The sequence below is a fragment of the Tupaia chinensis genome, unplaced genomic scaffold (genome assembly GCF_000334495.1).
Source record: "Tupaia chinensis unplaced genomic scaffold, TupChi_1.0 Scaffold000557_1, whole genome shotgun sequence".
NCBI classification, from domain to species: Eukaryota; Metazoa; Chordata; class Mammalia; order Scandentia; family Tupaiidae; genus Tupaia; species Tupaia belangeri.
In genome coordinates this window covers 2685634-2697910 of record NW_006160069.1, presented here as the reverse complement: position 1 = coordinate 2697910, position 12277 = coordinate 2685634, and the positions used below count along the sequence as shown (strand labels likewise).

Sequence of the window (12277 nt, the reverse complement as noted above, 5' to 3'; positions counted from 1 at the left end):
TGTGGCGTATGATGAGAGACACTGCCTCTGAGCATAAAATCCTAACAGCTGTGGGACCTTGGTCATCTACTGTTGTGTTCCTCAGTTTCTTCATCTAAAAATAAATCTGCCTCCTAATGTTCTTGGGAGAATGAAATGCATGTAAATAACTGAGAATAGTCTGTTTACGATGTAACAAATGTTTGTTATTATTTTCATTGCTATTATAATTAGTGTGTCAATCCCAAAGTCAAGCAAACAGAAACAAACATGCAAGAACTGATGGGCAGTATGCAAGCTCATGCGTATTGACAAGAGAGAATTAACGGTGTCGGCTCGCTGGCAAGAATACTTACAAAACCTTGGTGGGGAAAGAGGCCCATTTCAGTTTCTGGATTTGCACTGTGTGTCACAGGCTTTGTTGATTCCTCATTTCACCCCGTGTGTCTGTATACCCCAACAGATGACTCAGTGAGACATCAACCTGGTATTTGGCAAATATCACTTCTATTAAGTAACAGACACAAAGGGAAGAAAAAGGAGAAGAGTTAAAAAACTAGGCCTGGTCCTAAGTGATCAAACACTGGGTTTTGTTTTCTTCTCCCTCTACTCTTTTATTCCATAAATTTTCAAAGCATTTTATTAACATTTTTATCAGTCTAGGAGAAACACTTTATTTTGTCTATCTCTTTCACTTTATTTGGAGACCTTGAAGGGAAGATCTGGGCTATTTTTATGTGTTCCTGATACTAGCATGTTTTCTAGAACATCACAGGGGCTGAGTGAACTCTTATCAGATGAGGGCAAGAATAAGAGAAGTGTCCTGTGAGTTATTTATGGACTCAGTGGAAAGGAGATGTGCAGTAGGAGCATGGGAGAGGGTAAACTGGACATGAAGAACCGAGTATAGAGTGCCAATTACAAACTGCTTCTGAAAGTTGTAGAGTAAGTGATTTAGTAACTATTGTCATCAATATCATTATTAAATTTATTGTGATGTATTCTAGTTCCTTTGCTTTCTTTCCTTCTTCTTTTCTTTCTTCTTCCATTCTTCTTTCTTTCTCTTTTTCTTCTTCTTTTTATTTTTTTTTCTCTTTTGATTACCAAAAGGCTCATGAACTTACCAGAGAGACAGAGAAAAAGGAGAAAGCAACTCCTATGGGGTGTGGCCACACTGAAATCCCTTTTGCTCCATTTCTCCATCCTGTTGGGATTTTGTACACACAAACACACACACACACACACACACACCGTGTTTTTCAAGCTGCTGGGGCCAGTATTCAAACAACAGTCAGTCATATGAAATCTGGCTGCCTTTACTACCAGGCTATAGGGCTGGCCCTATCTCAGTTTCTTTCAGTGCTTCAACACAATGGTGACCTGCAAACTAATTATTAGAACACAATTTCGTTTACTCACACCACTGCTAGCAACATGTCCATCATCACAGATACTCTGGAGTGCATCACTCTGGACAGTCTTGGAGGGCATTGGTGAGTCCCAGGAGCTGCCTAACCTTATCTTTCACAAGGTCATGTTTTCAGGGTCTCACACTGAAGATTGTGGGAAGATCATGCTTCAGTACCAGCTGGAGTGTTTCATTTTGAGGTCCACGATTTTAGCAGTTTGAAACCTGAGCAGTGCAGTAGTCCATCTTCGTTGTTCTTTTAGGTAACTGTTTACTGGACCTACCAAGAAAGCAGATCCTGGGCCCTGAAGAACTCCCCGGACAGACTTATGATGCCACCCAGCAGTGCAACCTGACTTTCGGGCCCGAGTACTCCGTGTGTCCGGGCATGGATGTCTGCGCTCGCCTGTGGTGTGCCGTGGTGCGCCAGGGCCAGATGGTGTGTCTGACCAAGAAGCTGCCGGCTGTGGAAGGGACTCCGTGTGGGAAGGGGAGGATCTGCCTACAGGGCAAATGTGTGGATAAAACCAAGAAAAAGTACTATTCAGTAAGTGATATTTCTCATCACCCAATGCTAGGAGAGTTAAGTTGGGAAGCGTATTCCTGTGACATGTGTGATCACTGTGATCAGAGGCTTTATTTCCTACTCAAAATAATTTTCCTAAAGAGAACTACTTTGAGCTTCATCTTTTATGCACAGTAGCCATTCTCAGTTAAAAAAAATACTGGAGAAAACGTAGGTAATAGAGACTCCTTCACATTTCTTCCTTAAGTAAATATAGGAGGGGATTTCGAAATGTTTGTGAAAAGTAGAATTAAAGTACACATTCATTTTAATTAAAAAAAAATGGAAATTCATGATAGTTTTAGCATAGTATGTATTTTCCATGAACTTTTAAAATGATAGTATGTGCATGCACATATAAGAGAGAAAAAGAGGGAGAGAGAAATCACCCTTACAGAGTCTCATCACAACGTTCGCTCTTTACCTAACACTTGAGCTTGCCAGGATCTTGCAGCCATGCATGTACCAGGTGTGTCCTCAGGCAGACCTGGGGCTCAGACGCTGTGGTCAGCCATGTAGCTTCCAGTACTGCCACTCAGCAAGCTGAACACTATACCACCTGGCTGGGCTGTTTTTCCATCTACATGTTGAAGACCCCAGACATATTATCCTATTGAGACCCCAAGTAATACCCTGAAAAGTGTTTTGGAAGCTCATTTTAAAATGCTTGTTAAAGTTATCAGAATACATTTATTTACATTACATAGGGAAATAATAGCAGAATTCACTCTATGGTCCTTGTTCATATTTTTTAAGCTCCACAGTCAAAATGTTTCTCCCCTGATATCAAATTAGTCTAACTTAAGGAGTTAACCTTTGGCTACTCCAGGGACACAGTCTGCCAGCTTATAGAAAGGGCCCTCAGAGAGTCTATAGAAAAAAATGGAATTATAGTACAAGTTTTTATTTTTATGCAAAAAAAACTTTTAAAAAATTCATTCAATTTTTTTTTCATAATGGTTATTTTCATAAACTTTTTAAAGGGTCCTCATACAGTCTAACCTCAAATGAGCAACTGCCCCTTAATTGTCAAGATCTGAGAGAAGTAAGTATTGACTGTCACTCATAAGAATGGGGCTGGCAGGTGGCTTAGTGGTTAAGGCACTGGACTCCCACATGGCTGACCACAGTTTGAGTCTCAGACCTGGTGACTTACTTTCTCACTTTTCCTTTCTCTCTCTCTCTCTCTGGTCAAATTTTAAAAAAAAAGATGATAGTGACAAATAAAATAAAATAAATAACTCTTTTAAAAACTGAAAGAGGACTTGGCAAGTACCTGAAGGAACGCTGACATGTGCTCGTTGCCCCTGTCTTCCCTGGCTATCACCCAGCCCTGCATTATCAGGTATCCTGACTCAGGCAGGCAGGGATAGTTCTTGGTACCTTTACTTGTAAAGCAATTTATAATATTTGTCCTTTTGGAGTCTCTCAGCTGTTTCCCACAAAATTATCAACAGAATGAACCTAAAGTGTTGTAATGGGGCTCTTCCCTCTGTGCACGCACGTGTGTGTGAAGAGGAATGCCTATGTGGCCTGATGCACTTCAGTGTCTAGCACATCTGATTAGGAATTAAGCCAAGTCCAGGTCAAATTCACTTATATAAGTAGCAGAGTCTTTCACAAACAGGATGTGGGATGTCCACAAAAGACTCCCGAACATTAGCACTGGGGAGAAAGATGCATCACACAGTCCATTAAAGATCCAAGTCAAAGTGGACAAGAAGTTAGCATGGTTTGACGGTTATTAACAGAGATGTATAGCACCAGAGGGCATCACTTAGAATGGCCCAGAGAAATCAGGAGGTGATCTTTGTGGTGTGCTCAGTAGTTAGAGTGATGCTTTCGGATTCTTGTGTGCTGGAGGAGGGCAAAGAGCAGAAAAGTTGAATTGTCTAGAATTGGAAATGTGTTGCAATTCCAGTGCATGGTCACATTAAGTTGAGGGAAAATTTAAGTCATGCTTTTCCTTAATGATAGGGATATGTTCTGAACAACGAGTCATCTGGTGATTTCCATGCTATGCAAACATCTTAGGGTGTCCTTAAAGTTAGATGGTAAAGCCTATCACATGCCAGGCTATGTGGTTCACTTGTGTGGGACCACTTGTAAATATACAATCTGTGGTTGGCTGAAGTATCTTTATGCAGCACAGGACTGATCTGTAATGAAGTTTCCACTGTGTCATTCACTTCATGCGATTTCCAAATACCATTTTGAATATTTTGCTTCTGTCTGAGTTTAAAAAAAAAAAATTTTTACATTTCAGACATCAAGCCACGGCAACTGGGGGTCCTGGGGACCCTGGGGCCAGTGTTCTCGCTCCTGTGGGGGAGGAGTCCAGTTTGCCTATCGCCACTGCAATAATCCTGCACCCAGAAACAGTGGCCGCTACTGCACAGGGAAGAGGGCCATCTACCGCTCCTGCAGTGTCGCTCCCTGCCCGCCCAATGGTATGCTGCTTCCAAGTGTCAGTAAGCACCACGCTCCAAGTAGCTTGTATTAAGTAGCTTGTATTCTAGCTGTAATCAATAGGGGAGGCTGGAGAAACAGTATTAATCTTAGACTGCACGCTATCATTGATATGCAAATCAGTAACAAATATGCAAGTGATTTTTCATTGTTTTCTTATGAACAATATTCAGGAAATTGGAAGACAATAGTCATTGTTTTAAACTGTATGTGTATGTGTAGGTACAATCTATCAGTACTGGTGCCTGAAGAGGCTTTGCAATGAAAAGTGCCCATCTTCTCTTTAAAATTGTTTAGAGACAGGGAACCAGCAGTTAGCGTAATGGCTATGTCGCTGAACTCCCATGTAGTCGACCGCGGTTCGTGTCCTGGACCCGGTGGCTTAAAACTCACGCCGGGCGTGTGTGCGTGCATGTCCAAGATCCCGAGAGGAGAATGGAGGAGAAGGGATTGCGGCGTGACCATCCCCCCTGGGGGGTGATTTCTCGCTTTCTGTCTCTATGTCTCTCTCTTTCTGGCGAGCGCATGCGCCCTATAGCAAAAACCTCTCCAAAAAAAAATTGTTTAGAGACATAAGACTATATCTTTTTCACAACAGATAAAATAATTATGGAATATGTTTGTTTCCTAGGCAAATCTTTTCGTCATGAGCAGTGTGAGGCCAAAAATGGCTATCAATCTGATGCAAAAGGAGTCAAAACCTTTGTGGAATGGGTTCCCAAGTATGCAGGAGTCCTACCAGCAGATGTGTGCAAATTGACCTGCAGAGCCAAAGGCACTGGCTACTATGTAGTCTTTTCTCCCAAGGTAAGGACACCTGGATGGCACAGAAATCGCGGCATGCTTGGTAGGAATTATTTGGGACAATGAAGCCTGCAGATGCCAAACATAAGAGTCATTAATTTAGGGGTGGTTAGGTTTAGGAAGGTTTTCATTCATTTCTCTAATTTCTACATTTCAAACTTTATACAATGAATAAAGATTATTTTTTAAAAAGAACAAGTAAGAATTTTAAAAACTATTTTGGAAAAGCATAACTCTCTGTCAAGGAAAGCCAAATATGACTTTAACTTCAAAATAGCCATGAAAACTAATGTTTCTTAAGCACATTTGTAAAGATATTATAAAGCAAGAAGACTCTTTCTTTCCCCTGTAACCATTTCACTCTGAAACACCAGTCTAACATCTATAATCCAAAGCAATATTTATATTTTCTTGTTCTCCAGAATAGGCCCTCTTAATGAGGGATGGGATGGTGTGAAATTCAGAATGACTGGAAAGATTTTATTAGATGGGCTTTAAAGAATCATCAAGACAGATTTCAAGGACATTGTCTCTGACCTAAACTTTTGAATACGAGTTGCACTTTTAATATGAGTCAATGCTCCTCTAGTTCTGTGCATTATAAATATATGCATGTGTGATTATCCATTTTTCCCCACAGATGAGCATTTTCTAAATAAACTGCCGTTTTCTCTCTTCTTATCAGTGTTATGCTGCAGTTCACAATTACTTTATCTAACCTACATAAAGGCAATATGTTTGAAACCACCTCTAAAACTATCTTCAGATATTTTTAACATGTTATTGAAAAACGTGTTATATCCAAGTTATGTATATAATTGTTTAATGTCATATTTTCTATTCCAAGATAATACATTCTTATTAAAAAATATTACAGAGAAGTAAAAACAGAAACATTGTCAGGGAATGCCACCATCTGACAAGCCTTTTAACCTGTTGACGTGTACCCTACTTACAAACAAACACACAATCATATGAAAAGTTTGATATACACACACACACAAAATATGTATGTTTATGTATACAAATATGTATATGTCATTTAAAATACTCACATGTCATTTAAAATACTCACATGCATAGACCATAATCTACACGTACTGTTTTATAACTAGCTTTTTACCTAAATATGAATTCCTTTAGTCAAATATAGCTTCTTATAGTAAGTACTTCTCTGACTTCTTCAGACTCCTTTTTTTCTCCCTTAATCTGTTTGTCTCCACTTTGGTGTCTGACTATCCAACACCCGTAGGGAGAGCTTTTCAGCCACGACATGCTTTTGAATGTCAAGTTTGGATGTTCAGATTTTTGACTGTAACAACAAGTATGCAACAAAGAAGGATCTTTGCATTCCCCAGTTTGCTCATATTCAGATCTCTACACAAGTAGTTGTCCCAAGCACTAAGTTAAACGATTGTACAGGAAGTTAAAGTTATCCTGTGGTAACATGTTAAGCGTACAACACCGCGATGAGTGCCTCAGGTCTCCTAATATATTCTGCATTAAGCTCCACAGAAGAAAATGTGTGACTTATATTTCTCCTCAATCATTTTTCTGCCACTAGGTCAAGAATCTTTCAGGTATATACTCCTGAAAACCATGTTACTGTTGCTGAAAATGTTTTTGGTTGCTCGTTTCTTATTCAGTGTCCTATCTAGTCCATCCAAACTCAAAAATGACAAATAAGTACACATTTTAAAAGGTACCAATATTTTCTACTGCTATTGTGTCTGCAATGATCCAGGTGACTGATGGTACTGAATGTAGGCCATACAGTAATTCCGTCTGTGTCCGGGGGAAGTGCGTGCGAACCGGCTGTGATGGCATCATCGGTTCAAAGCTACAGTATGACAAGTGTGGTGTATGTGGAGGAGATAACTCCAGTTGTACAAAGATTGTTGGAACCTTCAATAAAAAAAGGTAACATGTGAGAACCATTTCCCTTGTATGAATTGAACAAAGCTTTAGTCTCTTGCAGTACTGATAAAGGGGGCTTTGTGTTACATCTGAAGCTTTCTGTAGAAGGAAATTTAACGTGGCTCTGATGACACATTATGAGTATGAGAAGGAAGAGGAAAAGATGAATGAAACTAGAGTTGCTTCGTGAATATGCATGGTGTTTCTACGAGCAGATAAACTAAGGCCAGGGAAATCAAGGTTTTGGAGAGTCAGAACACAGAGAAGCAAGTGAGTGGCATCCATGTTAGTGCTAGCTTGCAAATCTCTCTCTGAAACATAATTTAGGAGGAATGGCTTATTCCTCTCTTAATTATTTGTTTATAGATAAATTGTCATTAGGCTGTGTTTATCTTGAGAAAATATTTCTCCTTGCACAATGCTAAGCTAATTGCAATGGTGTGGGCATCAGTCTTATTTCATGGGAACTATCCTGGTTTGCATCTTTTCTGTGAAAAAATATTTTACAGTAGTACCTGTCTCCTGCTTCCTCTCCTGATCCCACATTACACTTTAACTTTAAATATGTAAGTTTATAAAGTACCAATTTCTAGAATAAAATACTATGCTATGATATAGGATGTCTGAGCTAGCTAAAGAATCTAATTAATAAACTACAAAATTGCTTTTTGTCTTTACCAAACCACTTTTATATTGAATGGGTTTAGTTGAGCATGCCAGCACAAGGGAGTCATCAAAAAGTTCATAGAAAATGTGTGTTACAAAATAACTGTGCATGCATTTAAAATTTTTTTTTGCTCTCAAATAAACATATCTTAATTCCATTTTTTTCACAACTTTTTGAAGTCACCACATATTCTTAATGTAAGCCCAGCATTATCTTCAGCTTGAGAGTGAAATGAAAAACAAATTAACAAATTAATGAATGAAGGATTTACTTAAAAGATTAATCATGATTATTAATGTGAAAATCTGAAAATGATCTTTAATATTAAAAATACAGGGCTGGAGAAGTTCTGAGTTAAAATGTACATCATTAATATTTACTAATGAAATATTATTCACTTAATTCTCTTGGGCAGCCATGTCAAAAACTCTACGTGTCCAATTATATTCTGCATTTTTATATTGGGTCTTCAGAAAAGTCATGACACGTTTTTCCCTAGAAAAACAAAAACTAAGGTATGACTCTCCTGATGACCTAATACATTTTTAAGGCACAAAACAGCTTGAGATGATTCATCTAACCTTTTGTTTTAGAAATAAGAAAACTAGAACTTTGAAAATTTAGAACTTACCCAGTTCTACATAGCTGGTGAATATCAGAATCGAGACTATAAATTAAGTTATGGGATGCAAAAGCCACTTTGTTAAAAGAAAATTAAAAAGGAGGGAAGAAAAGAAGGATGGAGGAACCAGCTGATGGCATAATGGTTATGTCGCTGTATTCCCACATAGTCAACTGCGGTTCAAGTCCTGACCCAGCAGCTTAAACTCATACTGGGCACATGCGCATATGTGCCCAAAATCCCAGGAGGAGAATAGAGGAGAAGGGATTGTGGCATGGACATCCTCTCAGGGGGGTGATTTCTCAGGTCTGACTCCCGTCTCTCTTTCTGTCTCTCCGGTGAGTGCACGTGCCCTATAGCAAAAATCTCTCTCTTAAAAATAGGGAAAGGAAAATAAAAGAAGGATGGGAATGAAGAAAGAAGAGAGAGGGAAGGAGGGAGAAACAGAGAAAGGGAAAGATACTCAGAAAGCAGATCAATAAAATTATTTTTAAAAAAAGCAATATATACTGTAGTATTTATATTTTTTCTAAACAACTTTCAAAACAGTTTCCAAATGTTATATTTAGCACTTTAAATGTTGAAAACCAATATGTGCACATGTGATGTCCCATGAAAAGCTGAAAAAACGCATGATAGCGAGCGGCATGCATCACAACCACTTGCAAATTATCTGACTGAAATTATATTATATTGTACAAACAGCCTGTTTGAGCATCCAAATTAAATTTCATTGGCCACCTGTGATTAAAAAACTTGAACATGGGACTGCAATATTTGCAATCAAGCTCTGGTGCAAGAGTCATTAACCATGTGATCATACTGAAGAGTCACCTAATTTCTTTCCATGAGATTTCTTCAGATAAGAATAGAAATAATAGGATAATTTTGCAGTTAATAAAACTGCTATGGGATTAACTATATTAAAATATTTCCTCTCATTCAAACTGGCCCTAACCTTAACTCACTCCTTCCTCGATTTTCCTCGGCTTAGTAAATGTCAACTCATCCTTACTGCTGAGGCCCAAAACTTTGGAGTCATCACTCACTTCCCACTTTCTCTCAGAAGCCACATCTTCCCACCGGCAAATCCTGTGAGTTCTGTCTGCACTAAGTTCCCAGAGTCTGGTTGCCCCTCACCATCATGCTCACTACCATTCCAATCCAGGTAATCATCAGATCTAGCCTGGAGTCCCCTATCCCCTTCCTGGCCCCTTACAGTCCAGGCTTCATCAAGTAAGAAGAGTCATCACTTCATTTCTTATGTAAGTCAGATCCTGCCCGTCTTGGCTTAACACTTCTCTCTCAAAGTCTGTTCAAGACTGTTTAGTCATCTACGAGGCTCTGCTCTGTGTACTTTCTACAATGTCCACTTCTCGTGCTCACCTCCGACCACACCACTTCCTAACACTCCTCACCCAGAGCAACAGGCATGTGTATGCTATGTTCTCTGCCTGGGGCACTTGTCCACAATTAGTAAGCACTGCTTCCTCCAGAATTCTTTTAGGTCTCGGTCAAATGTCACCTCCCCAGATGGTGGCTAGGTGGCTACTCTACACCAACTACTGATCCCAGATGATTAATCTTTAGGAACTTATTTGTCATCCACCATCACACTCTATCAGTCTCACCCTGCTCTTTCTTGTTCTCAGCTCTGATCAACTGATATCACTATATACTTTGTTTAGGGGGAGTGATAGGGGTCTGACTGCCCCATTGGCATGCCACTTCTGTAATAGCATGCTTAGTATTTATGAATAAATATATTCCTACATGATAGTCCCTGTCTTTGGTACTATGTAAATAGCACTGAACCAGACAGGACTTCCTTGCCTTGATAGCAAGACTTTCTGATAGTTAATGTGAAAACAACTTTCATTTATGGCAGTTAAGAAGGCTGATTAATGTTTAGAGTTGAAATTATAACTAGCAGGATGTAAAGAAAAGGAAGAAGAAATGGAAGAAAATCATCCTTTACTAAGGCACTAAGAAATCAGAGCACTGATTGTCCTGTTTCTCAGTGCTTTGTGAAACTCTGCTTGAAAACCCACTGCAGTGCAAATGTCATATGCGTTCTCATCAGCATGAGATAGCTCTAAGGAACAAAGATGAAAACCAAGAAGTGCTCTCCTATAAACCCAAATTACCATTCAACTCTTTATTTTCCTTACACTCTGTGGATATCATTTACTCTCTGACATAGCAAAAACTGATTTTCATTTAACTGTTTTGAAATGCAGCTTGCAGGGATAAGGAGTTCATGCACAGGGTCGGGACTCGAACTGCAGTCTACTATATGGGAGTCCAGCAATGTAGCCATTACACCAACTACTGATCCCAGATGATTAATCTTTAGAACTTATTTGTCATCCACCATTAAAGCCTTATTCAATCTATTATCTTATGGACACCAAGGAAAATTTGCTAAGGCATTATATATATATATATATATTTTTTAATAGTAGTAAGATATTATTACTCATTGACAGAATTTTATGTTCCCTTTAGCATCCTGCCCCACAAAATTCAGAGTTCTGGTAGAAACGGAAGCAGATCATCTGCTCTGCCTCTAGTCCCCAAAATAATCAAAGCCATGTTCACAAACTAGTTTGCATCGGAACAATGCAAAATTCAAAAGTACTATTGCCTGGACCCCACCCTGAAGGATGAGGATCTCTTTGGTTTGGGATATAGCATAGGCTTTGGAATTTTTAAAAGATCTCAGGTGAGTTAATATTTTAAAATTTGTGAGAAACATTAAAGATTTCTATAAGATTGGGGCCATCAGGTGGTGTGGTGGTTAAAGTACTAAATTACTAAATTCCCACATGGCGGACTACATTTCAAGTCCCAGACCTGGTGACTTGAAAGCCACACCAGGCTCATGTGTGTGCATACCCAAAATTGCAAGAGGAGAATGAAATGGAAGGGGTTGCAGCAGGATCATCTCCCCTGGGGAAGTGATTTCTCACTTTCCCTCTCTCTGCCTCCCTCCAACGAGGACAAAAACAAAACAAAACAAAAAAGATTTCTATGATTGAGGAGAGATTTTTGTCCATTTGTGTCTATGTATATATCATTTTGTGCTTAAAAGCACAAAAAGTAGCATTTGCTAAGGATGGTGTTTTAGGCCATCTCCTGTTGCTATAACAGAATACACATAGTTGGTAATTTAGAAAAGTTTATTGGGTTCACCGCTCTGGAGGTTGAGAGATCTAAGATGGAGTGCTACATCTGGGCAGGACCTTCCATAAGGAAAAGTGGAAGGGCAAAGAGAAAGCAAATGAGAGCAAGACGGGGCTCAACTCACTTTTTTATTTAGTTCCCAGAGGGCACGTGAGCTCACCAGAGAGAGAGAGACAGAGACACACAGAGAGAGGGGAAAGCATCCCCCAGTGGAGTGCTGTGTCACACAGCAGTACCTTCTCCTCCATTTCTCCAGCCTTTCTGGATTTGGGGCACACACGCACTTGTACCCTGCCTGGTTTTCAAGCAGCCAGGACTGGGACTTGGACGGTAGTTGACCATCACCACCACGCTACAGGTCCAGCCCAAACTCACTTTTATATCAAACCCATTCCCACATAATGGCATTAGTTTATTCGTGAGGGTAGAGCCTCATGACCTAATCACCTCTTAAAGGCCCCCATCTCTTAATATAGTTGTGATGGCAATTAAATTTCAACATGCGTTTTACAGGAGACATTCAAACCATAACTGATGGTAATGGTTGTATAATTTTTTAGTTAAAGTTACTATAACATTTTAAAATAAAGGCAAGTTGCTAACACTACCCTAAGCTTTAACATCTCCATATATATATATATGTGTATATATATATATATA

At 39.3% G+C, this 12277-nt stretch overlaps 1 protein-coding gene across 2 annotated transcripts in view; it reads left to right on the top strand.

Moving 5' to 3' along the window:
* ADAMTS5 (ADAM metallopeptidase with thrombospondin type 1 motif 5) overlaps nucleotides 1–12277 on the top strand; it is a 59118-nt gene that overhangs the window by 39272 nt on the left and 7569 nt on the right. Inside the window, exons 4-8 of one of the 2 annotated variants that reach the window (XM_006157711.2) lie at nucleotides 1651–1934; nucleotides 4219–4402; nucleotides 5053–5228; nucleotides 6970–7145; nucleotides 10940–11201. In XM_006157711.2, the coding sequence (XP_006157773.1) occupies nucleotides 1651–1934; nucleotides 4219–4402; nucleotides 5053–5228; nucleotides 6970–7145; nucleotides 10940–11039 (920 nt within the window). In that variant the 3' untranslated portion in view covers nucleotides 11040–11201. Of the gene's footprint in view, nucleotides 1–1650; nucleotides 1935–4218; nucleotides 4403–5052; nucleotides 5229–6969; nucleotides 7146–10939; nucleotides 11202–12277 lie in introns of those variants that run through there. The other variant, XM_006157710.2, reaches the window with a different exon arrangement.